The sequence below is a fragment of the Mastigoproctus giganteus genome, chromosome 2 (assembly GCF_048544385.1).
Source record: "Mastigoproctus giganteus isolate SK-2022 chromosome 2, ASM4854438v1, whole genome shotgun sequence".
NCBI lineage: Eukaryota > Metazoa > Arthropoda > Arachnida > Uropygi > Thelyphonidae > Mastigoproctus > Mastigoproctus giganteus.
In genome coordinates, this window is record NC_143576.1 from 211511588 (window position 1) to 211538506 (window position 26919).

Here is a 26919-nt window from a genome sequence, read left to right on the forward strand (position 1 = left end):
ATACTAAGTAATAACGCACAAAATCTCTAAGTTCAAAATAAACTAAGTATTGTAACTAGGAATATAAAGCTACTTCTAGAAAATAAATTAATATGCCAATTTAGTCAATAAAATGATAAAAATTTAAGAAAAACTTCTCTATTTGCTGGAGCCATAAAAATTTCGCCCACACCGAACTAATTTCGCTCCCACTGCTCCTAATGACTTATCCCAAATAAATATATGAATCCACCTTTTCAATTACTGCTCCTTCAATCATTATATCCCTTTCTGTGGCATACTTGTTCATCATTACTTTTGTTTTAGCCATATTCATCTTTAGTCCAAAATCCTTACTAACTCTTTATAACTGATTAAGATTTTCCTCTAATTCTTTGGAAATTACTCTCCATTCACATTGATTCCTTTCTGCTACCAGTCTAACCTTCTGAAAGCTTCCTCAAGGGCAGCAGTTTTCTCAATTTTAAATTAGCTACTGTCTTTGTCTAGTCTAATAAAGTTCTCATATATTTTCTTCAAAATCGTAATATATGGGGTATCTATGCCTTGTCATTTCAGTGCCCGAAACATTGCCTTATGCTGTATGGAGTCAAATTCCTTTTCATAATCCACAAATGCCAGGCATAATGGTGTTTTATATTCACTTGCTTTCTCCATTAGCTGTGATATTACATGAAGGTGTTCCATAGTTGAGAATCCTGTCCTAAAGCCAACTTGCTCTTTTGGTTGATTCTCATCGAGTATTCTTTCTAATCTGTTAGTAATGACCCTTGCGAATAACTTGTAAATGTGGAACAACAAGCTAATTGGTCTATAATTTCCAATTTCTGATTTATCTCCTTTCTTATGCAGCAAAACTATGATTGCATTATTCCACTCCATAGGCATCAGACCTTTTCTATTGCATTTTGTGAAAAGTCGTGCCAGTTTCTGTGTCATGTCTCGTCCTCCCAATTTTAATAACTCTACAGTAACTTCACCTTCCCCCAAGGCTTTCTGATTCTTCATTTTCTTCAACGCATCTTCGACCTCATCAGGAAGGATATCGGGTATGTTGTATGTGTTACTAATTTGTGATCCATCTTCCCACTGCTTGCATCATTTCCTCGTTCCTTGTATAATTCTCTATAGTAGTCTTCTGCTATTGGAATTATGCTTTCTCTGCTATTTATAAGTACATCATCTCTATTCTTCAGTTTCAGTATCATTTGTCTTTCTGTATTACTGCTCATAGCTACTGCTTACAGCTCCTTTGTTTTCCCTTAATGCTTTTCTACTTTTCATGTGTAAAATCTTCTTATGTCCTCTCTGAGTCTCTTTCTAATGGCTTTGCATAACTCAGTATACTCAATTTTCTCCTTGTCAGTATTTATCTTGCTCTTCATTTGTCATCTTTGGTTCATCATGACCAGTGTTTCTGACTAATTTTTTCTTCTTTGGATTTCTTTTCACATATATGTTTCTTCAGCTTTATCACTTTCAGAAAGTTGTAGTATTCCTCATCGATATCTTGGTCCTGAACAGTCTGCAGAAGACCTTCATATTATTTACTCGAGTCAGTTTTTTCTTTTCTTACATCTATATCAAGTGTGCATCTTACCATTCTGTGATCACTTCCAACATTTACCTTGTTCAGGACAGTAACATCATTCACGATATATCTTCTGTTAGTGAGGATGAAGTTGATTTCATTAGTTATTAATGAAATTATTTCATTAGACAGATGTAGGATAGACGTGCGGAAATTTGCCTTTAGCCAGCGGGTGGTTGGATGGTGGAACAGACTTCCATCCCTTGTAGTGCAGGTTGATAGATTAATAAGTTTAAGGCTCAACTGGACAGGTATTTTGAACGAACAGAGGGGTGAAGTGGAAGTGGGTTTTTTTTTTTTTTTTTTTTTGGCTGATGCTGCATAAGCTTGCTTTCTTTCATCAAATGCCTCTACTAATGCTAATGCTAATTAATCCATTTGGGCTTTTCCATGTCCACTTTCTGTTCACCCTTTCCTTGAAAAAAGTGTTCATTAGTGACATTCCTCTAGATTCTGCAAATTCCGCAAGTCTTTCACCTCTTTCATTTGTTTCACCAATTCCAAAATTTCCTATAGTTTCCCCTTTCTGTGATGTCTTGTCTCTTTCTAACCTTAGCATTGAAGTCCCCCATAATGATAGTGTAGTGAGTTTTCTGCTCATCTAGCAGACTCTCAATTTCGGTGTACATTTCTTCAACCTCTTCATCATCATGGCTCGACGTTGATGTATAAATCATTATAACCTTTAGCTTGTACCTCTTAAAAATCCTGAGGAGTAGTAGTAGTAGTAGTAGTAGTAGTGGCATGTGATGCAAGAAAGCAAGTGTATGAGCTTATGCAGCATCAGCCAAAAAAAAAAAAAAAATCACGCCATTCCCTCCAAATGCCTGTCCAGTTCCTCCTTAAATTTATTCAACCTATCAACTTCCACAACGACAGATGGAAGTTTGTTCCAGCAATTAACCACCCGCTGGCTAAAGGCAAATTTCCGCACATCTATTCTACATCTGTCTTTTCTTAATTTGAATTTATGTCCCCTTAGGTTCATAATCTGAACAAGTGGAAGGATCCCATCAGAATTCAGCGTGCTCAACCCATTCAAGGCCTTATATACCTCAATCAGATCACCGCGCAGGTGCCTAGTCTCCAGCCACTGCAATTTGCAGAACTTAAGCCTCTCTTGGTAAGAGGATCCCTTCATTCCCCTCACCAATCTTGTTGCCCTTCTCTGTACACGCTCAAGTAAATCTACATCCTTCCTAAAATGAGGCCTCCAGACCTGTACGCAGTACTCAAGGCGTGGCCTGACCATTGCCTTATACAGAGGGATAATCACCTCCTTTTCCCTGCTAGCAAAATTCCTATATATCATTGACAAAACCCCATGACCTGCCCTAGCAGCCTGTCTGCATTGCTCAGAAAACTTCATATCTGCATGCACAATTACTCCCAGGTCTTTTTCATTTTCTACCACCTTAAGTGTAGTACCACACAGTTGGTACGTTTTTCTGGGGTTACTTCTACCCATATGCAGTACTTTGCATTTGTCAAGGTTAAACTTCAGTTGCCACTTCTTAGCCCATCTGCCCAAATTATCCAGATCCTGTTCCAGTAGCACACTGCCATTACTGTCATTAACAACCCTGCCAACCTTTGTATCATCTGCAAACTTTGACATTAAGCCTGATATACCTTCATCAATATCATTGATAAATATACAAAACAACAGTGGACCTAACACCGAACCCTGTGGGACCCCACTAATAACATTAGTCCAAGAAGAGCAGCACCCATTGATTACCACCCTCTGTCTTCTCCCACTTAACCATCCTTTTATCCATTGTAGCAACTTACCCTTAATACCATTCTGCTCCAATTTGTACAATAGTCTTCCATGCGCAACAGTGTCCTTGAGGTTGTCACAGACATTCTCTCAGATATGCCAAACAAGCTGTACTTGCTACCTGGGAGTCTAAAACGCTGATGGAACTGATATTCGGGTGACACTCAAGTCAAGTGGACCCAATTTCGGCGAAGTCCGGACGGTCTGTGACAGCCAAATCCTCTGCTTGCACCTTCACGATGGTGGGACTGTTAGTAATCCTGGGTATAACCTCCATGCACAAGCACATGGTGGGTGACCACCCAGGTGTGAACCAACGTAAGAAGGGGTCGAGGTGTGGCGCCCACACCACATGGAGGAACGCGGCCCCTCTATGTTACCAGGCAGCTAGGTGGTAGATGACTCTCATCAACCGGTGAAATACCACCACTTTTATTATTGGAGGCTTGAAGTGGGGGAACCCATGTTTAGTCTCTAGAGCTAAGTTCCGGTCAACCCTTCCCTATCTCTTCCATCATGCAGTATGATTGATGACTTTTGAGGTTATGATGAACGTTGTGGCGAGATCCAATATTCCTTACATTTCGAGGGTACAGCTCTAAAACGGTTTTCGCAGGCCGGCCACTAGTTAGTACACTGGACCGAACCTATTGGTAACTCTCTAGGAGGCTTCCGGATCAGCTAGTGTATAATCTTGCTACCTCTACTCTGCCAGATAGTGACTGGAGGGAGTCCGAGTAGTGTGTATGCGGGGAGCATTGTCGAGGCCACGTTATGTCAAGGATCTGGGTATATTCTTACCACATGTACGCCATATCCAAAAATTTCATTACTTCATACAGCATGTCCCACCCACTTTTTCTTATTATTGAATACACCATGAATTGTCAAACTAATAGAACAAGCTTATCTGCGAAAAGATCTAAACCTCCCAAGCACTTCCTAATTCATTTCACAAATATACGTGGTCTCAATTCTAATCTCAACGATGTCCATTTCCACTTGCAGTCTGCCAAACCACATGTACTTTTTCTGACAGAATCTCAGTTATCGGTTGATTCAACTACTGCTCATCTCAGATGCCCAAATTATTCGCTGTATGATTCCTTTCGCCTCAAAGGTGGTACTTGTGCATATGTCCGTTCTGATATTCCCTGTCAGAGACTTGGCAATTTGGAATCTCCTCTCTTCGATCTTCTCTGGCTTAAAATCTCTCTACCTCATTGTGTCAAATTCATCTGTTGTCTCTACCGTTCTCCCAACTCCACAATTTCACTTGGAGCTCTTTGACTTCCTCTCGTTGCAGCTTGACTTTCTCCAGTCCAACTTACCTAACAGTGAGGTAATTTTTCTTGGTGATTTTAATGTTCACAACTCCAGCTGGCTTCTGTTTTCTAGTCACACCGACCCAGCAGGTCGAGATGCTGAGGCTTTTGCAATTACTAATGACCTAGCACAGATTGTTCATTTACCTACAAGAATACCGGACAATCCGAATACAGCCAATACGCTTGATCTTTTTCTCACAAACAACCCTTCTAAGTACACGGTCGAAGTGAGAGGTCCTTTAGGCACTTCAGATCACAACTTGGTGATTGTCTCTTCTCCAATGGAACCTTTATCTCATGGCTATTCCCAACCTCGTATTGTTTGGCATTACAAGAATGCAAAATGGGATGACCTGCGAGACTTCTTTTCTTCTTTTCCTTGGTCGGATTACTGTTTCAAAACTTCTGATGTCAACGTTTGCTCAGATCGTGTCAGTGAAATTATTCTTGCAGGAATGGAATCCTTTATCCCACACTCCACATTAAAATCTCATCCTTTATCTAAACCTTGGTTTTCCAATAAATGTGCTAAGGCTGTTCAAGAGAAGAATGTTGCATATCGTAATTGGCTTGTTTCTAATTCTTCAGTTTCATTTTCTGCCTACACCAAAGCTCACAACAATTGTAAAGCAGTTATTAATCAGTCCAAACTAGAGTTTGAACAGGCTAAGAGTAGAAAACTTGCTTCTTGCCCTAATGGTAGCCGAGCATTCTGGTCTCTTGCCAAAGCTATTGGCCGCAACTTTGGCCCATCTCTGCTTCCACCTCTGTCCAAACCAGATGATTCTGTTGTCACTTCAGCCAAGGATAAAGCTGACCTGCTAGCATCCCATTTTTCTTCCAGCTCATGTATTAATGAACTTGGTAAAACCCCTCCCACCATTCCCAACACGGTCCATTCAATGCCTCCTGTGGTCTTCCGTCAAAAGGATATCAGAAGGATTTTGATGAATCTTGATGCTAAGAAAGCTCCAGGTCCTGATGGTATTTCTCCACTTGTTCTCAAAATCTGTGCTCCTGAACTTACTCCTATTCTTTGCCGCCTTTTTTCACTTTCTTATTCCAAAGGTGTTTTTCCTTCTGCTTGGAAATTTGCTCAAATCCAGCCAGTTCCTAAAAAGGGTGACAAATCCCTCCCATCCAATTATCGTCCCATTGCAATTACTTCAACTCTTTCTAAAGTAATGGAGAAATCAATTAACCGCCAACTCTTAAACTACCTAGAAACCTTCCGTCTGATCAACGATCACCAGTATGGATTCCGCCAGTGTCGTTCCACTGGTGATATCCTGGCTTATGTTACCCATTTATGGACTACTTCAATGGAAAGGTTCGGTGAAACACAAGTAGTTGCTCTTGACATCTCAAAGGTTTTTGATCGTGTCTGGCATAAAGGTCTTCTAAACAAGCTTCCATCTTATGGTTTGCCAACTGTTTTTAGTAATTGGTTATCCAGTTTTCTCTCTGATCGCTCTCTGAGGGTGATGGTAGATGGCTCTCTGTCTTCTAACTTCTCCACTAATGCCGGTGTCCCCCAAGGTTCAGTTCTTTCCCCCACTCTTTTCCTCTTGTATATCAATGACCTTCTTCCATTGACTGGAAATCCTATCCATAGTTTTGCCGATGATAGCACATTGCATTCAACTTTCCATTTTGAGAAATCTTGTCCTGCTCAATCAGCTTCAACTTCTCGAAAATCTGCTACCAATTCCTTAAATGCCGATCTTCAGGTAATTCTCCAGTGGGGCAAAGACAACTTAGTTGATTTCAACCCTTCTAAAACTCAGTCTTGTCTTATATCTCGCAAAAAGGATTCTTCTGCTCCTATGCTTATCTTTAGTGACACTCCAATTTCTAGGCAAAAGGATATATCTCTTTTGGGGATTACCCTGACTTCTAATCTCTCTTGGCACAAGCACATTACAAATATTGCTTCCTCTGCATCTAAAAAACTTGGTTTTCACTTTCGCTCTCGGCGTTACCTTTCTTCCAAACAGCTGCTCACTCTGTATAAATCGCAAATCCGCCCTGCCATGGAATATTGTTCCCACATTTGGGGTGGTGCCCCCAAAACCTCTCTCAGGCTTCTTGATCCCATTCAGAAGAGGGCAGTTAGGTTAATTAATGACTCATCTCTAACAGTCTCTCCACTCGCTCTCTCATAGACGCACTGTTTCTGCTGCTTGCCTCTTTTACAGATACTTCCATGGGCACTGTTCTTCTGAATTGGCTTCTATAATTCCCGCTCTCTCTTTCAAAACAGTCCGAACACGTGCCGCCACCAGCCAACATCCATTTACTGTCCAACTTCAAACCCACAGAACCAACTTTTCATCTTCCTCATTTATTCATTCAACTGCCGTTTTCTGGAACAACCTTCCTTCATACGTATTCCCTGAAAATTACAATCTACAGAAGTTCAAGTCCAATTTCAACAAATATCTTCTTTCGTCTTCTCAACCTCCAACCCAAGCACGGTACTAAGTACTATAGGTTCTAATACCTCTCGTGTTTGGGGTTCACATAAAAAAAAAAAAAAAAAAAAAAAACAGTGTCAGAAGCTCTCCTGAAATCCAAATATATGATATCAAAATTATTTTTTGCATCCAGTTCCTTTGTAACCACATCATAATATCCTATCAAATTTGTCAGACAAGACTTTCCCTTAACAAATCCATGCTGTGTCTGAATTATTGCTGCAGTCTTGTCTAGATGATCCTGCAATGCATCTTTAACCAGTGACTCCATTATTTTACCAGGAACAGAAGTTAAACTAACTGGTCTGTAATTACTTGTGTCACCCTTCGATCCCCCTTTGTGAATTGGGGATACATTTGCACATCTCCAGTCCATGGGAACCTCCCCTGAGTCCAAGGACGCTCTCATAATTATGGCTAATGGTTTGCTTAGTTGCTTTGCCGCCTCCTTTAATATAACTGGATAGATCCCATCCACCCCAGGTGCTTTTCTTATGTTTAACTTCAACAATTTCTCCTCCACTTTGCTTTCAGCTATTACAAAATCATTAAGTATCCTGCTACAATTTGATAACCTTCTGTCAAACCTTAATAATTTTCAAACCTTAATAATTCCTCACGTGTGAATGTAGATGCAAAATACTCATTCAGTTTGTTTGCTATCTGAGCAGGATCATCAACAGTCGAACCATCGATGTCAAGTGGACCAATCAGATTCATCCCCTTCCTTTTAGAGTTTATATAAGTAAAGAAATCCTTGCTGTTTTTCTTAGCATCTTTTGCCAAGGATTTCTCGTGCCTTCACCTGCCGAACCTCCTTTGTGACCTGATTACAGATTAACTTATATCTGCCATAGGCTTCTGAGTCGCTTGATAATTTATATGCATCCCATGCATTTTTATTCTCTGTTACGAGTCTCATTAGTTCATTTGACAACCATTTAGGCCTAAACCTTGAACAATATTTCTTAATAGGTGAACCTTTTAGTAGCTTCCACGATTAATTCCTTGAATGCTTCCCACTTAGAATTAATGACTCATCTCTAACAGTCTCTCCACTCGCTTTCTCATAGACGCACTGTTTCTGCTGCTTGCCTCTTTTACAGATACTTCCATGGGCACTGTTCTTCTGAATTGGCTTCTATAATTCCCGCTCTCTCATTTACTGTTGATAACATCGACAGTTGATCCCACTGTACAGAATTTAAAAACTGTCGGAGACCACTGTACTCGCCTTTACGGAAGCAAAAACCAACATTATTATTATCATTATTAATAATAATGTTGGTTTTTGCCCTTTCCTTTACCCCTGATGGTAATTAAATCTTTAAGTAAATCCCACGTCAGTACACTGTGATCACTGCCACCTAGTGGTTCTTTTATCTGCAAATTCCTAATACATGAATGATCACTGCTGATAACCAGATCAAGAGTATTACTTTCTCTGGTTGCCTCTCGAACATGCTGCTGCAAAAAACAATCATCCAATAAATCCACAAAAGTCTGACTAGTGTGTGAGTGACCAACCCACAAGTTCCAGTCAATATCTGGGAAGTTAAAATCCCCCATTATAAGACATTCCGATTTACTAGCCCACTCTATTTCTCTGTACAATTGTTCATTGTACTCATTCAAGTCATTAGGCCTATAACACACTCCTACTCTTATTTTTGCTTTCACAGTGCTTATGTCACACCAAACTGACTCAACAGTGCACTGTTCATCTATATCAACTGGAAGCACTGGATAGTCTTGGCGATGTACTTTTGAATTCCAAAATGTTGTTTTTTATATCTTTATGGACCAGAAAGCCAACTCCACCTTCACTCCTTTCACTGTTTCCATTGGTGTACAGCAGATTTCCACTTGATATACTTATAAGTGATTCATTTCTTCTTCTCGTTTCAGTCAAACCGATGATATTCCAATTCACATTTTCTAATTCCTTTTCCACAGGCCAAGTTGTTGGAGATGTCAGCACTTCTCCAGTCTGGGGGAGGGGGATCATCCTTGAGTCTAATGACCAGGCTTCCATGCATGGCAGCCTGGTCGTACCCAGAGATTCTTAGCACCCTCTGTTTACACTTTGATCCTTGCTGCCATAAGAGGGAGGAGTGAAAGCTGCTGGGGATAGAGAGCCATTTGTTTTGTCGTGCTGTCATGTGCTGAGCCGACCGGGCTAGCCGAGTGGGTGAACTACCTGCCCGGCAACCCAAAGGTCGCGGGTTCGATTCCCGCCTCGGGCTTGGATCAAAGTACTGCAAAAACCTTGGGAGGTGCAATATGGCCACAGAAGCCGATGCGCCAACAACTACCAAATCAAAAAAAAAAAAAAAAAAAAATCATGTGCTGAAGGGTTTGATCTTTTCCTATTCACACTGACCAGGCATCTTGAAGGGAACCACTCTACACATTCGTTGCCAACTAAGTTAGGTAACAGGGCTTACCATTGAGAAGGTGTGCATGAATGGATTTTAGGGAGGCAGGCCAACTGAACTATATCTTCTGAAATAGAAAGATATTGGATCCATCAGTGTTTTAGGCTGAGTGTCTGATAACACACAGAATGCCTGTTCCCCTCTTAAGCCCCTTACAATACACAATATACCAGTCTATAGTAACCTATCACATCTTTCGCACCTCAGTATTAGTCAAATGATGCAAGGACAGCCTAGGCTTTTGTTGCACCAGCCAAAAAATAAATAAATAATAAATAATGATAATAATTAAGGTCATCTGAATAGACAAAATTGGTGTCTATCCAGCTGACCTTTGTATTTCCACAAGCTGTCAGCCTCAACGCCCATGGAGGTAACTTATTCCAAGTGGCGGCTTGTGACTCTGATCTATGGGGGGTGCTGCTTCTTAAAGTTAAATTAAGTTGCCTTGGTTATAAGCCATGTAGACATAGATAGTAATAATAATAAGCAAGTTAAAAATACTACAAAACATTACCTGGACACTTACCACTAACACACTGAGTAATCTTGAAATTTTATTTAAAATAAAATCCATTCTTCGGTTTTTATTTGTTGAAAATAGATTAATAACTTTTTAATTCAAGTTTGGTGCACTATTCAAATAGGCACTGTGCACTCCGCAGTTCCTTTGACTCGTTTTATCACTGCTAAAAAATGCGTATTGGCAACCTGCCAACTAGGCAATGACACAACCACTGGGGCCAAAATGTGAAACTGCGTAGCGCACAGTTCCACCTACGGTTAAACTTCAAAGTTGAAAACGATTTCATGTTTTTATCTGTTTATTATTGAAATGATTATTGGAAATAGAGGATGAGCACAGTATATGCTGACCTGTTAATAAAAATATTCATTGCACTGCATTGTTCTTCACAAAATTTCATATAATTCCATTGACTGTATGTTTAGATTTAAAAAGTTGTGGGTGCTGCAGTTCAGCAGTGCCTACCAATGAGCTGCCCCTGCTTATTCCAATAATTAATAACTTTCTGGCTAAAAGAAAACTCCTGCAATTCAGTATAAACCTTCCCCTCCATAATTTGAATTTATGGATTCTGGTTCTGGAATCACTCATAATGGTGAAAATTTCACCCTTGTTCATTTCACTTTCACCTATTGGTGCCTTATACACTCCAGCTAATTCTCTTTTAATTCTCTCCAGCTAATTCTCTTTTAATTCTCTCTTAAGGTGCCTAGTTTCTAAGCTCTGTAGTCCACGTTTGGAGATGTCAGCACTTCTCCAGTCTGGGAGGGGGGAAATCATCCTTGAGTCTAATGATTATATCACTAATATTCCCAACAGGATATATCCCATGTGTCATCTCACTGGAAATGTTAATGATCATCAGGATGATGTACTCACGTGCAGCCTTTTTCAATATAACCGTACGTATGACATCTACTTCTCGAGCCATCTTTTCACTCATATTCAGTAGTTTTTCCCACAGATTCTTCTCAAGTATCGCTTTATTTACTGTAGTCTGACTCCTTGTCACTGATCCTTCATGTTCAAATGACTTTAAAAAAACATTGCCTATAATAATAAGTATACATAATGGTTTTTAAAACTAGAAAGTTTCAAAAAAAAAGTTGTACCCACCAATTTCTATCACTGATTTTTATATAAACATTCATATTCATGATCATTTAAATGTCTAAGTTAGGCTATAAATTATTGCTAATTATTAAAATGTTAGCTAACTTTGTGTAATTAGTTTTCTAATTCTATAAAGGACAGATATTACAACTTAACCAAGACTCATGTATATAATTAACAGACATATAGCATAATCTGCAGAAAAGAAATTAGAAAAAACTTATTTAAACTTGTGTTCCATTTTTTACCTGACGAAATACTGGTTCCACATCTGAGCAGTATCTAGTACATGATTCTCCTCCTTGCAGTACAACAATAGCTTTCTCAGGCACTCCTTTCTTCTGCAGTCGTTCACATAACCGCTGTCGATTGAGAGCATGTAAGTGGGCAGGTACACTTAAAGTGTGCTCACCCAAACAAAACACACCTCTGAAACAAGAATATCTATTTCATATAGTGAAGTAAACTATACAAAATTAACAGATGATTATTACATTACACTGATAGTAAAGCAAAATAAATCATCAATTTGGTTTTAATAACTCATATTAACCATTTAATATCAAAATTTAACTTTCTGTTTTTCTTTAAAACACTTTTAAATAGAACTATTTTTGATGAAGAGATAAACAAAAATAAATTATCATGAATATAGCTTAATTTAAAACTTATGGTGAGTCCAAAAAAAATCAACTCAAATTCCAAAATTTGGAATAGCATGGGCTGGTTGCCTGGTTCCAAAAAACACATCCATTTGTAGGTTGTATATTGTTTCTAAGAAATATATATTGACTTTTAATTTTCAAGTGGCCATTTGGAATTCAAAAATGCTAAGAGTTGTCGTCAAGGGCAGATTTAGGTCTGCCAGTTAAAACTAAGTAGTATATGAAGCAACATGAGCAATACCACTATTTTGCTACTAGAGGCTTGAGATGAAGAAAACCATGTTTGGCAATTAGATAAAAGCTCTAGCATTAGCATTAGCAGAGGCATATGATGCAAGAAAGCAAGCTTATGCAGCATCAGCCAAAAAAAAAAAAAAAAAAACCACTCCCATTTCGCCCCTCCGTTCGTTCAAAATACCTATCCAGCTGAGCCTTAAATTTATTTAGGCTATCAACTTCCACAACAAGGGATGGAAGTCTATTCCACCAACCAACTACCCGCTGGCTAAAGGCAAATTTCCGCACATCTATCCTACATCTGTCTTTCCTCAATTTGAATTTATGCCCTCTCAGGTGATTATTCTGAGCAAGAGGAAGAATCCCATCGGCATCGAGCATGCTCAAACCATTCAAGGCTTTATACACCTCTATCAGATCACCTCGCCAGTGCCTAGTCCCCAGACACTGTAATTTGCAAAACTTAAGCCTTTCTCGCCATTTCTTCTGTTATACAGTTATGTGCCATGGCTTTTGAGATAATGGTATCATAGTAATATCTATTATTAAAACAGTTTTCACAGGCCAGCTGCCAGGTCTTCCAATGGACTGGAGCTATTGATAATGCTCCAGGAGGCAGCTGGATCATTTATTTTTTAATTTATTTATTTTGTTAAGGCAGTTGCAACCAACCTATGGCAAATGTGCCAGGCAGCTAATGTATAATTTTGAACCCTCAACTTTTTTTTTTTTGTTTTTTTTGATAGTTGTTGGTGCATTGGCTTCTGTGGCCATATTGCACCTCCCAAGGTTTTTCACTACTCTGATCCAAGCCCGAGGCGGGATTCGAACCCGCAACCTTTGGGTTGCCAGGCAGGCACTTTACCCACCCGGCTAGCCCGGTTGGCACACCCTCAACTCTGCCACTGTAACTGCAGAGGGTCTGGGCAGTGAATATGCGGGGAAGACTGCCAAGACATTATACATGGAAGCACATTATATAAGGAGCATGGTTATCTTGCTGTGTGCATGTCATCTCTAAAAATTTCATCACTTCACATGTTCCCTCAACTTTTATGTCATCTAAACCAGTACATTATAAATAGTCAAACTAATGGAACAACAAACTTATCTATAAAAAAATTACACTTCTGAAAAACTAAATAATTCATTTCACAAATACACATAATTTCAATTATAGTCTTAATGATGTGTTTTTTCCATCTACAATCTGCTAAGCCTCGCTAAGTACTTTTGCACATCTGCCCTAATATTCCTTGTCAGAGACTCCCTAATCTGGAATTTTCTCATTTTGATCTCCTTTGGTTCAAACTCATTTTTAATCTCATCATCATCAGTTTCAATCCACTGAAGGCCTCTCCAGAAACTTTCCAGTTCCTTCTGTTTTGTGCATTGGCCATCCATTTACTACCCAAGGACTCTTGAATTTCATCTCTCCATCTCTGTTGTTGTCTTCCAGGTTTTCTTTTAGCTCCTCTTGGTTACCATCCTGTTATTTTATTAGTACATCTGCCATCATGTCTTCAAGCTATGTGTCGTGTCCAAGTCCATTCCACTTCTTTAGTTTTGATAAGAATGTCCTTTACTTGTGTTTGCTACCTAATCCATGTGTTTTTCTTTTTATCCAACAGTCTAATTCCTAATATAATCATTCCATTCTTCACTGTGTAGTTTTCAGCTTCTCTTACATTATTTTTGTGAGTGCCCAAGTTTCACTTCCATAAGTCGTGGTGGGGAATATACATTGGTTCATTATTTGACGTTTCAGACAAAAGGGGATATTGCTCCTCAGTATCTGACTACATTTCCTGAATGCTATCATTCCGAAATTTATTCTCTTGACTTCCAGCCATTTATCACTGTTACAGCTAATGACTTGTCCAAGTCAATTTCTATTCTTTGAACAATTATATCCCTTTCTGTGGCATACCTGTTCATCATTACTTTTGTTTTAGCCACATTCATCTTTAGTCCGACATCCTTACTAACTCTGCATACCTGATTAAGGTTTCCCCCTCTAATTTTTCAAGATCATGGCTTATGATCACAATGTCATCTGAAAATTGTAAATGGTTTAGGTACTCACCATTCACATTGACTCCTTTCACAGAAAGGCGTCAATGTCAATGGACAATGTCCAATATTCTGAAAGCTTCCTCAAGGGCAGCAGTAAACAACTTCAGAGATATTGTCTCCTTGTCGGACTTCTTTCTCAATTTTAAATTTGCTACTGTCTTTGTATAGTCTAATAAAGGAGGTAGCATTCGCATATATTTTCTTCAAATTCATAATATGTGGGGTGTTTATGCCTTGTCTTCCCAGTGGCCAAAACATTGCCTTAAGCTGTATGGAGTCAAATGCCTTTTCATAATCCACAAATGCCAAGCATAATGGTGCTTTATATTCATTTTCTTTCTCCATTAATATTGATAATACGTGAAGATGATTAGATACGTGATTAGATGATACGTGATTAGAATTGATATTATGTGAAGATGATCCATAGCTGAGAATAATGTCCTAAAGCCAGCTTGCTCTTTCAGTTGATTTTCATCAAGTATTCTTTCTAATCTGTTAGTTGTGATCCTTGTGAACAACTTATAGATATGGGACAACAAGATAATTGGTCTACAATTTCCAATTTCTGATTTGTCTCCTTTCTGATGCAGCAAAATTATGATTGCATTACTAGCATTAGTAAAGGCAGACAATGGAAGAAAGCAAGCTTATATAGCATCAGCCAAAAAAAAACTTTCTCATTTCACCTATCCACTTGCTCCAAATGTTTGTCTGGTTATGCCTTGAATCTATTTAAGCTATCAACTTCAATGCATTTCACTAATTTGTACATAGGCTATCAACTTGCTCAATGACAGATGGAAGTTTGTTCCAGCAATCAACCGCCTGCTGGATAAAGGCAAACTTCAGCACATCTATCCTACAACTCTTTCCTCAATTTAAATTTATTCCTCTCAGACGATTATTCTGAGCAAGAGGAAGAATTACATCAACATTAAGCATGCTCAAACCATTCAAGGCTTTATACACCTCAGTCAGATTACCTCACAGGTCCCTAGTCTGCAGACACTGTAATTTACAAATCTTGAGCCTTTCTTCATAAGAGCAACCCTTTGTTCCATTCACTAATCTTGTTGCCCTTCTCTATACTCGTTCCAACAGCTCTACATCCTTCTTAAAAGACCTGTATACAGTACTCAAGGTGTGGCCTGATCACTGCCTTATACAAGGGGATAATCACCTCCTTATCCCTGCTAGAAAAATTCCTGTATATCATTGGCAAGACACCATGAGCTACTCTTGCAGACCATCTGCACTGCTCAGAAAACTTCATATCTACCTGCACAATTACCCCCAGGTCCTTTTCATTCTCTATCACTGTCATTGTAGTTCCACATAGTTGATACGTTACACTGTAGTTACTGCTTCCCATATGCAGTACTTTACATTTGTCAATGTTAAACTTCAGTTGCCACCTCTCAGCCCATCTGCTCAACTTTTCTAGATCCTGTTGCAGCAGCATACTGTCATTAACAACCCTGTCAATCTTTGTATTGTCTACAAACTTGGACATTAAGCCTAATATACCATCATCAATATCATTAATAAATATAGAAAACAACAACACTGGACCCAACATTGAACCCTGGGGAACTCCACTAATAACATTAGTCCATGAAGGGCAGTGTCCATTGATTACCACTCTCTGTCTTCTCCCACTCAATCATCCCTTTATTAGCAATTTGCCTCCAATGCCACACTGCTCCAATTTGTGCAGCGGTCCTCCATGTAAAACAGTATCAAAACCCTTTCTAGGATCCAAATATATGATATCAAAATTATTCTTTGCATCCAGTTCCTTTGAAACCACATCATAGTATCCAATCAAATTGGTCAGACAAGACTTTCCCTCAATAAACCCATGCTGTGTCCAAGCTATAACTGAAGTCTTGTTTAGATGATCTTGCAGTGCTTCTTTAACCAGTGCCTCCATTAATTTCTCTGGAATAGAAGTTAAACTAACAGGTCTGTAATTACTTGTGTTGCCCTTTGACCCTCCTTTGTGAATTGGGGTCACATTTGCACATCTCCAGTCTATGGGTACCTCCCCTGAGTCCAAGGAAGCTCTCATAATTATGGCTAAGGGTTTGCTTACTTCCTTTAATATAACTGGATTGATCCCATCCACTCCAGGTGCCTTTCTTATGTTTATCTTCAACAATTTCTCCTCTACATTGATCTCAGTTATTACAAAATCATCTAGCTCACTGTCAGAGTTTAATTCACCTCTGGCATTCCCCTCCCTGAATAACTCCTCACGTGTGAATGTAGATGCAAAATACTCATTTATTTTGTTAGCTACCTGAGCAGGATTATCAACAGTTGAACCACCGATATCAAGTGGACCAATATGATTCATCCCCTTCCTTTCAGAGTTTACATAAGTAAAGAACTGTTTGCTGGTTTTCTGTGCATCCTTTGCCAAGGATTTCTCATAATCTGCCTTGGCCTGCCTATCCTCCTTTGTGACGTGATTACAGACCAGCTTATATCTATCACAGGCTTTCATATCACCTGTTAATTTATATGTATCCCATGCATTTCTTTTCTCTGCCACATGTCTCATTAGTTCATCTGACATCCATTTAGGCCTAAACCTTGAACAATATTTCCTAGTTGGTATGAAAAGCCTATCAGCTTCCAAGATTAATTTTTGAATGCTTCCCATTTTGAATTTGCTATTCGTAACATCATCAGTTAGTCTCACCATAACCAACTGATGAAGAGATGTATTTTGTGAAAAGCCTTGCCATTTTCTGCGCCATGTCTCTTCTTCCCAATTTTAACAACTCTAGAGTAACTTCATCTCCACCCGGTGCTTTCTGATTGTTCATTTTCTTCAATGATGCCAGCAGTGGGGAAGATGGATCGTAAATTTACAACACATATGACTTACCCAATATCCTTCCTGATGAGATAGAACATTCACTGAAGAAAATGAAGAATCAGAAGCCTTTAGAACTTTTATACAATACATTATAGTAGTCTTCTGCTATTTGAATTATGCCTTCTCTGCTATTAGCATTAGCATTAGTAGAGGCATTTGATGCAAGAAAGCAAGCTTATCCAGCATCAGCCAAACAAAAAAAAATAAATAAATAAATAAATAAATAAAATATAACCACTTCCACTTCACCCCTCTGTTCGTTCGAAATACCTGTCCAGCTGAGCCTTAAACTTATTTAGGCTATCAACTTCCACGACAAGGGATGGAAGTCTATTCCACCAACCAACAACCCGCTGGCCAAAGGCAAATTTCCTCACGTCTATCCTACATCTGTCTTTTCTCAATTTGAATTTATGCTCTCTCAGGTGATTATTCTGAGCAAAAGGAAGAATCCCATCAGCATTGAGCATGCTCAAACCATTCAAGACTTTACACACCTCTATCAGATCACCTCGCCGGTGCCTAGTCTCCAGACACTGTAATTTGCAAAACTTAAGCCTTTCTTCGTAAGAGCACCCCTTTGTTCCATTCACTAATCTTGTTGCTCTTCTCTGTACTCGTTCCAGCATCTCTACATCCTTCTTGAAATGAAGCTTCCAGACCTGTATACAGTACTCTAGGTGTGGTCTGACCATTGCCTTATACAAGGGAATAATCACCTCCTTATCCCTGCTAGAAAAATTCCTATATATATCATCGACAATACACCATGAGCTACTCTTGAACCCGCCTGCACTGCTCAGAAAACTTCATATCTGCCTGCACAACCACCCCGTGTCAGTGTAGGACCACAGAGTTGATACGTTGCTCTGGGGTTGCTGTTTCCCATATGTAGTACTTTACATTTGTCAATGTTAAACTTCATTTGCCACCTCTCAGCCCATCTGCTCAACCTTTCCAGATCCTGTTGCAGTAGCATAGTGTCAGTAGTGTCCTTGACAACCCTGCCAACCTTCGTATCGTCTGCAAACTTGGACATTAAGCTTGATATACCATCATCAATATCATTTATAAATACAGAAAACAATAATGGACCCAATACTGAACCCTGAGGGACTCCACGATGAGCAGTGTCCATTGATTACCACTCTCTGTCTTCTCCCCCTCAACCACCCCTTTATCCATAGCAGCAATTTGCCTTTCTAAGATCCAAGTATATAATATCAAAGTTATTCCCTGCATCCAGTTCTTTTGTGACTGCATCATAGTATCCAATCAAATTGGTCAGGCAAGACTTCCTCTAAACAAAACCATGCTGTGTCTGAGCTATGACTGAAGTCTTGTCTAGATGATCCTGCAGTGCTTCTTTAACCAGTGCCTCCATTAATTTTCCAGGAACAGAAGTTAAACTAACAGGTCTATAATTACTTGTGTCGCCCTTTGATCCTCCTTTGTGAATTGGGGTCACATTTGCACATCTCCAGTCCATGGGTACTTCCCCTGAGTCCAAGGAAGCTCTCATAATTATGGACAAGGGTTTGCTTACTTCCTTTGCTGCCTCCTTTAATATAACTGGATAGATCCCATCCACCCCAGGTGCCTTTCTTGTATTTATCTTCAACAATTTCTCCTCCACTTTACTCTCAGTTATTACAAGATTCTCTAGCTTACTGCCAGAGTTGAATACACCTCTGGCATTCCCCTCGCTGAATAACTCCTCGTGTGTGAATGTCGATGCAAAATATTCATTCAGTTTGTTAGCTACCTGAGCAGGATTATCAACAGTTGACCCATCGATATCAAGTGGACCAATCTGATTCATCCCCTTCCTTCTAGAGTTTACATAAGTAAAGAACTCTTTGCTGTTTTTCTTTGCATCCCTTGCCAAAGATTTCTCGTAATCTGCCTTCGCCTGCCTAACCTCCTTTGTAACTTGGTTACAGATCAACTTGTATCTATCATAGGCTTCTGTGTCACGTGTTAATTTGTATGTATCCCATGCATTTTTCTTCTCTGCCATATGTCTCATTAGTTCATCTGACATCCACTTAGGCCTAAACCTTGAACAATATTTCTTAGTTGGTATGTAAAGCCTAGTAGCTTCCAAGATAAGTTCTTTGAATGCTTCCCATTTTGAATTTGCTGTTGGTAACATCATCAGTTGGTTCCACTGTATAGAATTTAAATACTGTCTCAGTCCATCGTAGTCGCCTTTACGAAAGCAATAACCCGTCCCTTTACCCCTAATGGTAGTTACCTCTTTGAGTAAATCCCACTTCAGCACACTGTGATCACTGCCACCTAGTGGTTCATTTACCTGCAGATTCTTAATGCATGAAGAATCACTACTGATAATCAAATCAAGAGTATTACTCCCTCTAGTTGCCTCCCGAACATGCTGATGTAGAAAACAATCATCCAATAAATCCACAAAAGCTTTGCTAGTGTGTGTGAGTGACCAGCCCCCAAATTCCAGTCAATATCTGGGAAATTAAAATCCCCCATTATAAGACTCTCTGATTTATTGGCCCACTCTATTTCCCTGTACAGTTTCTTATTATACTCATCAGAGTCATTAGGCCTATAGCACACTCCTACTCTCAATTTTGATCTCCCAATGCTTATGTCACACCAAACTGCCTCGACACTGCACTGTCCAGCAATGTCGACTGGCTTCACTTCCTTGGATTTTATGTATTTCTTAACTAATAGCATAACCCCTCCTCCCTTCCTACCCTGTCTATCCTTTCTGTAGACATTGTACTCCCCAAATTCCAGTTCTGCATTCCTTATATCTGTGTGACACCACGTCTCTGAAATCCCCACAATATCTGCCTTTGATGTTTTGAGCAATACCTCAAATTCATCAAATTTATTTACTAAACTCCTAGCACTGGTGTACACACAAGTATACATGCACCTGTTCTTTTTCTTAGCTACCCTAACACAACCTGTGTTTATTTGTACCCCAATGATTCCCAGCAGTCTCTCAAGTATCCTGCATCTTATTTTCCAGGCTGCGGCTCATTCCAATAGAAGCAGTGCAAGAATCACTTTCACCTCTGCCAGTGGCTACTGTTAATCTATTAGTCCTTGTATCCCCCCAATCTAGGAGTTTTCCGACCCACCTAACACTGCCTCGATATTATCAGCAAACATTCTTGCACCCTTTCTATTTAAGTGTATCCCATCCCTGTAGAAGCAGTCTCTCCTGTTAACAAGTACAGACCAGGCTGAAAAAAATTCTACCCCTTGAGCCTTGCACAATCCTTCCAGGGCCGAATTGATCGACAGGGCTCTCATCATATACTCCCTCCTATCGTGTCTGGGCAGAATTGCAGACACTTTCAAATTCAACCCTAATTCACGGCTTTTTTTCAACAGTGACCTGTACTTGTTAAGTAATTCCGCCGGTCTCCTACTCTTAATATCATTAGTGCCAACGTGTTCAACTATATCACCTTTTGTGCCCTTAAAAGATGATATCCGCTCTACAACGTCATCAACCTTTGCCCCTGGCAGACATACCCTGGCCCTGTTCCACCTATCCTTTTTACAAAGCATGTTTCCCGTTTCCGTGACCATAGAGTCACCAACAACTACTAGTTCCTTTGGGACCAGCGCATTTATAAGTACTATTTATAACTACATCACTATTCTTCAGATTCAGTATCATTTGTCTTTCTGTATTACTGCTCATGACTGCTGATTTAAGTCCTTTGTTTTACCTTAATGCTTGTTCTACTTTTCTTGTGTTAAATCTTCGTATGTCCTCTCTGACTTTCTTTCTAATGGCTTTGCATTACTCGGTATACTCAATTTTGTCCTTGTCAGTATTTATCTTGCTCTACATTTGTCACCTTTGGTTCATCATGACAAGTGTTTCTTAACTAAATTTTTCTCCTTTGGATTTCTTTTACTTATAGGTTTCTCATGCTTTATTATATTCAGAAAGTTGTTGTATTCCTCGTCAATATCTTGGTTCTGAAAGGTCTGCAGAAGCTCAAACTTGTTCTTAAGTTCCAGGACATATTGCTTTTTCTCCTCTTCTGTTATCTCAAAGACCTTCATATTATTTACTCGAGTCAGTTTTTTTTCTTCTTTTTTTATTACATCTATATCAAGAGTGCATCTTACCATCCTGTGATCACTTCCAACATTTATCTTGTTCAGGATAGTAACATCGTTCACAATATATCTTATACTTTTTACTCTATTCTCTCAAATTCATTTGTTACCTCTGTCACTCTCTCATTTTGCTATGATCATTGACTTTCTGTCTTTGAAACCATTTTCTCAAACCTAACATTTCTAACAGTGAAGTAATTTTGCTTGGAGATTTTCATGTTCAGACCTTAGCCATTTTTTGATTTACTGTTAGATATAAAGGCTTTTGTTATTACTAATGACCATGCACCTTATTCATATACTTAGAATACCAGACAATTCACCTAACACACCAATAATCCTTGGAAGTACCACTTCTAAGGGTTCATGTTAGCTATCCTTTGGGAACCTCAGATCAAAACTTGGTGAAGGCTTCTTCTCTCATGGTGCTTATTCTCAATTTCATGGTTATTCTCAGTTCTGTGTAATTTTGCACTTATGCAAAACAGGATTTAGCATTAGTAGAGGCATTTGATGCAAGAAAGCAAGCTTATGCAGCATCAGCCAAAAAAAAAAATAAATAAAATAAAATAAAATAAATAAATAAATAAATAAAAAAAAAGCCTGGTGCCTAGTCTCCAGACACTGTAATTTGCAAAACTTATGCCTTCCTTCGTAAGAGCACCCCTTTGTTCCTTTCACTACTCTTGTTGCCCTTCTCTGTACTCGTTCCAGCAGCTCTACATCCTTCTTGAAATGAGGCCTCCAGGCCTGTATACAGTACTCTAGGTGTGGTCTGACCATTGCCTTATACAAGGGAATAATCACCTCCTTATCCCTGCTAGAAAAATTCCTATATCTCATTGACAATACACCATGAGCTACTCTTGCAGCCCGTCTGCACTGCTCAGAGAACTTCATATCTGCCTGCACAACCATTCTCTACCACTTTCATTCTCTGTGTAGTACCACAGAGTTGATACATTGCTCTGGGGTTGCTGTTTCCCATATGTAGTACTTTACATTTGTCAATGTTAAACTTCATTTGCCACCTCTCAGCCCATCTGCTCAACCTTTCCAGATCCTGTTGCAGCAGCATAGTGTCAGTAGTGTCCTTGACAACTGACACTATGCTGCTGCAACTATGCTTTTTTTTTTTTTTTTGCTTTTTTTTTTTCCATTATTTGTATGGGAATTCCTATTCATTTTCCCTTGGTTAGATTATCTCAATTATAGACTATATTTGCCAGACCATATAGCTGAAATTAATAATATTAATAATATCCATGGAGGATAATAATATCCTTCATTCCTCATTCCACTTAAAAACTCATCTTTTATCTAAACCATGTTTCTCAAAAAATATGCTATGACTGTTTTTACTAACAATATTGCATTACAAATTACTTGCATCCAAATCTCCAGCTTCATTTTCTACCTAAACTGACATTAATATTAATATTAGTAGTGGAAAATGATGCAAGAAATCAACCTTATACAGCATCAACCAAAAAAAGAAAAAAAAAACAAAGTTCCCATTTCATCTATCCATCCTCTCCAACATTTCTAGTTCTTCCTTGAATTTATTCAGGCTATCAACTTGCACAACATCAGACAGAAGTTTGTTCCAGCAACCAACCACCTGCTAGCTGAAGGCAAACTTCTGTAAACCTATTCTGCAACCATCCTACCTCAATTTGAATTTACACCCTCCTTGTGTGTGTGTAGTTTGTGCAAGAGGAAGAATCCCATCGGCACTGAGCTTGCTCAATCCATTCAAAGCCTTAAATATCTCAATCACATAGTGCTGCAGGTGCCTAGTCTCCATACACTGCAATTTGCAGAACTAAAGACTTTCTTGGTAAGAGCACCCTTTTCTTAGCATTAGTAGAGGCATTTGATGCAAGAAAGCAAGCTTATGCAGCATCAGCCAAAAAAAAAAATAAATAAAATAAAATAAATAAATAAAACAATAACCACTTCCACTTCACCCCTTTGTTCGTTCGAAATACCTGTCCAGCTGAGCCTTAAACTTATTTAGGCTATCAACTTCCACGACAAGGGATGGAAGTCTATTCCACCAACCAACCACCCGCTGGCTAAAGGCAAATTTCTTCACATCTATCCTACATCTGTCTTTTCTCAATTTGAATTTATGTCCTCTCAGGTGATTATTCTGAGCAAGAGGAAGAATCCCATCAGCATTGAGCATGCTCAAACCATTCAAGGCTTTATACACCTCTATCAGATCACCTCGCTGGTGCCCAGTCCCCAGATTCTTCTCCTCACCAATCTTGTTGCTCTTCTCTGTACATGCTCCAGCAGCTCTATCTTTCCTAAAATGAGGTCTCCAGACCTGTATGCAATACTCAAGATGTGGCCTGTACTGCCTAATACAATTGAATAATCACCTCCTTATCCCTGCTAGCAAAATTCCTGTATATCATAGACAAAACCTCATGTGCTGTCCTGGCAGTCTGGCTGCACTGCTCAGAGAACTTTGCTGCACAATCACCCCCAAGTCTTTTTTGTTTTCCACTACCCTGAGTGTAGTACCACATGGTTGGTATGTTAATCTGGATTACTGCTACTCATATGTAGTACCTTGCAATTTCACACTGGTTATAAAAGTTATTAATAAATCAAATCCAAACTAGATTCTGAAAGGGTTAAGAGTATAAAACTTTTCTCTTGTCAAAATTACAGTTCTGCCTTCTGGTCTTCCGACAAAGTTAACCTAATTTATATCATTACAAACTTCCATTGCTGTTACATCTTGATGATAGGTAAACCTCTCATTTCATAGTGAGCCCATTACACTTGATACCTACCTTGGTTTTTCTAACAAAAAGAAATTAGAAGAATCCTGAACAATTTCAGTTTTAAAAACTTCTCTTAAGTCCTGATGCTGTTTCTCCACTTGTCCTTAAAACCTGTCCTCCAAAGTTAACTTGTAAGCTTTGTGACCTTATTTTCACTCTCCTATTCCACATTTCTTTACTGCGAGAAAATTTGCTCATATCTATGCTGTATAATCAAGTTAGAGAATATTAGTGGGCAAAGATATAAAAGAGAATTTGATTTCATTTACAAATTTTTAAAAAAATAACAAACATTTAAAAAAGACACATCTGTCAGATGCAATTGGAAGATAACATATACAGCATTTTTTTGCAATCATCTTGGGGAATAGGCGCAATGCAAATGGTATACCCCAAACCATAGTATAAAAGAGGTGCAATAAATTGAGGCTATACTGTATATTATTTATTTCATTTTTATCAAGTTTATTTGACATGTGCAAACGTTATACACACCTGTTCTCATTGGTATTGATATCTGGAAGCCAAAATTAATTACAAATTGTTTTACTTCAATGAGACACCATTACAAATTATGGTGCACTATGAGGAAGAAAGAGGATGTGTATCTTTATTTAGAATATTCAGTTTTATATACAAACCAGCTTCTTGTGCTATGATCCAAAGAGTTTAAAGAGATCGTAAAAACAAAACAAAAAAAAAATGGTTTTTTTTCAAATACTGTATTTTTTTTGTATATATCCTATATCCCACTCTCGAAATAGCAGATTTTGCCAGTGGTGCTATTTTACCACGAGCCAGAGCGTCTGTATAGAGCCAAACTAGGTAGTGTATTGTAGATGCCAAGCCCTTCAAAAAAAAAAAAAAAAAGAAAAGGGGAGGGGAAGCCCATGTTATCGTTTTGGAAAAACTTTATTTTGTTCACCTTTTATTTATTATTTTTATTTACTTTATTGTTATCATTTTATTTTTGAAGTTTAATACCGAAACACTTTTGGTTTAATTCTAAAGTAAACTTATAAACGACAACCGTTACAGGCAAACCCGATTCCCAGAAAATCAAAAGTAATCAAGTTTTCTGCACATTGGACAACTGATGTAACAGACAATTCATTGACCGGCTGATCACATGATTTTACGCAATAGAAAAAAAAACGCCCAAAGCTAAAATAATGCCAGGAAATATTAAAATTTTAACTCCGTTCTTAAACAATCGCACCGTTATGAGGGTGAGATTGTTCCTCATTCCTACATTAGTAAATGTTTGTTAAAATATCTTATATACTGTAATCGATCCAACTTACTGCGCTTTTCCAAGAGACATTTCTCCCCAGTTCCTTCAGATATTCTTTACGGGCAAAGCACTACTCACGTGACAATGCAAGATATCATCTTCAAATCTGTTACAGTATTTTCAATTCTAATAAAAAACAAGGAGTTGGAAGAAAATTCTGCTTAACAAAAATACAAAGTTCCGTAAGCTAAAACTAATTTAACAAAAAAAAATTAGTTTTCAACTTTCTAAATCTAAATATGTACAGTATTAAGTTATATACGGATGGCAAAACAATTTCTCATGAGACTACAACACAACCCCACTTCTGATTTAACTTTTTGGAACCAGCGGGGTTCGCGACGAAACAATGATTCCTCTACCAGTTAGTAGCAAGTATAGCTGATCCCCACTCCCGGAGTCGGCGACTCTGTCCCAATCTAGTGAAAAATCTAATGCTGCTCATCCAAAAGCAGCAAAATCAAATTATTATATTAGAGCCACCTATTATTTCTAATATATACCCATATATGTATTTTGTCTTTAAATTGCCTGTTTCGATTTCCCTGTTTTGCTGGACAAAAAAAACCCCATGTGGGGGGAAACCTTGCTATCTACGTCTGAGACTGACTAACTCAGCCACGGAGTGAAAAAAGTCCACTAAAGTTCCTTGCGTCATCAACAGGATTCGAAACCGGGCCTTTTCCACCCGGTATGGGGAGGATGGTCTCTTGTCGAATTTCCTCTTTGGCTGGAAGAAAAAATTCCAGTTTCTGGGGTGGGAAAACCTTGCTATCTACGTCTGAAACCCACTAACTCAGCCACGAATTGAAAAAAGCGTGTCTGACAACATATATATTATATTAGGGTTTCCCGTAAATGATTACATATACCCGTTTATGTATTATGTCTGTAAATTGCGTGTTTTCTGGTCCATTTGCCTGTTTTGCTGGACGAAAACCCCCTGTTTCTGGGGGAAAAACCTTGCTATCTACGCCTGAGGTCGACTAACTGAGCCACTGAGTAAAAAAAGCCCAATTAAAGTCCCTAGCTTCATCGACGGGATTCGAACCTGGGCATTTATGTGGTAGCAGCGAGCGAGAACGCCTTTCTTCGCCGTGTTCAACTTTTCGAATATGTTTGTCCAAAATCTGTGACAGCCACATTTTCGGAGATCAACTTTGATACGTTTACTATCCTCGTAGGTGCTGCAATTGGTCCCGACCCTATCCAATAGAGTCAAAATTACACTATTTGTATGAGTGTTGCCTTCTGCTGTGATTTAGTGAGTATATTTTCCCCGGAACATAGGTTATCTACACACTCTCGTTTTCACTCTCGTACCACCCATAAATACCGACACATCGTTTTTACTTTAGCTTGAGCATATACATAGTTCCTTGAAATAACATGGTAGTAGTAGAAAGGCATAATTCGACACCGCTACAAATATCTTCCATACTCAAGGAAGCCATTCCTCTCCAATGCCGTACGAATACACTGCACACTACTTTCGATGGGAATGCATGTGAAGAGAGACACCACATCAAATGACACCAAAACCTGACTGTGTTATATTATTTGAGCATGTAT

The 26919-nt window shown here is 38.8% G+C and overlaps 1 protein-coding gene across 1 annotated transcript in view; it reads right to left on the reverse strand.

The window, feature by feature from the left end:
- Dip-C (dipeptidase C) overlaps positions 1-25472 on the reverse strand; it is a 185795-nt gene extending 160323 nt beyond the window's left edge. Inside the window, exons 1-2 of the mRNA XM_090368947.1 lie at positions 25358-25472; positions 11505-11685 (exon numbers count right to left, since the gene is read on the reverse strand). Of these exons, the coding sequence (XP_090225073.1) occupies positions 11505-11685; positions 25358-25377 (201 nt within the window). The 5' untranslated portion in view covers positions 25378-25472. The remainder of the gene's footprint in view (positions 1-11504; positions 11686-25357) is intronic.
- Positions 25473-26919: the final 1447 nt, after the last annotated feature.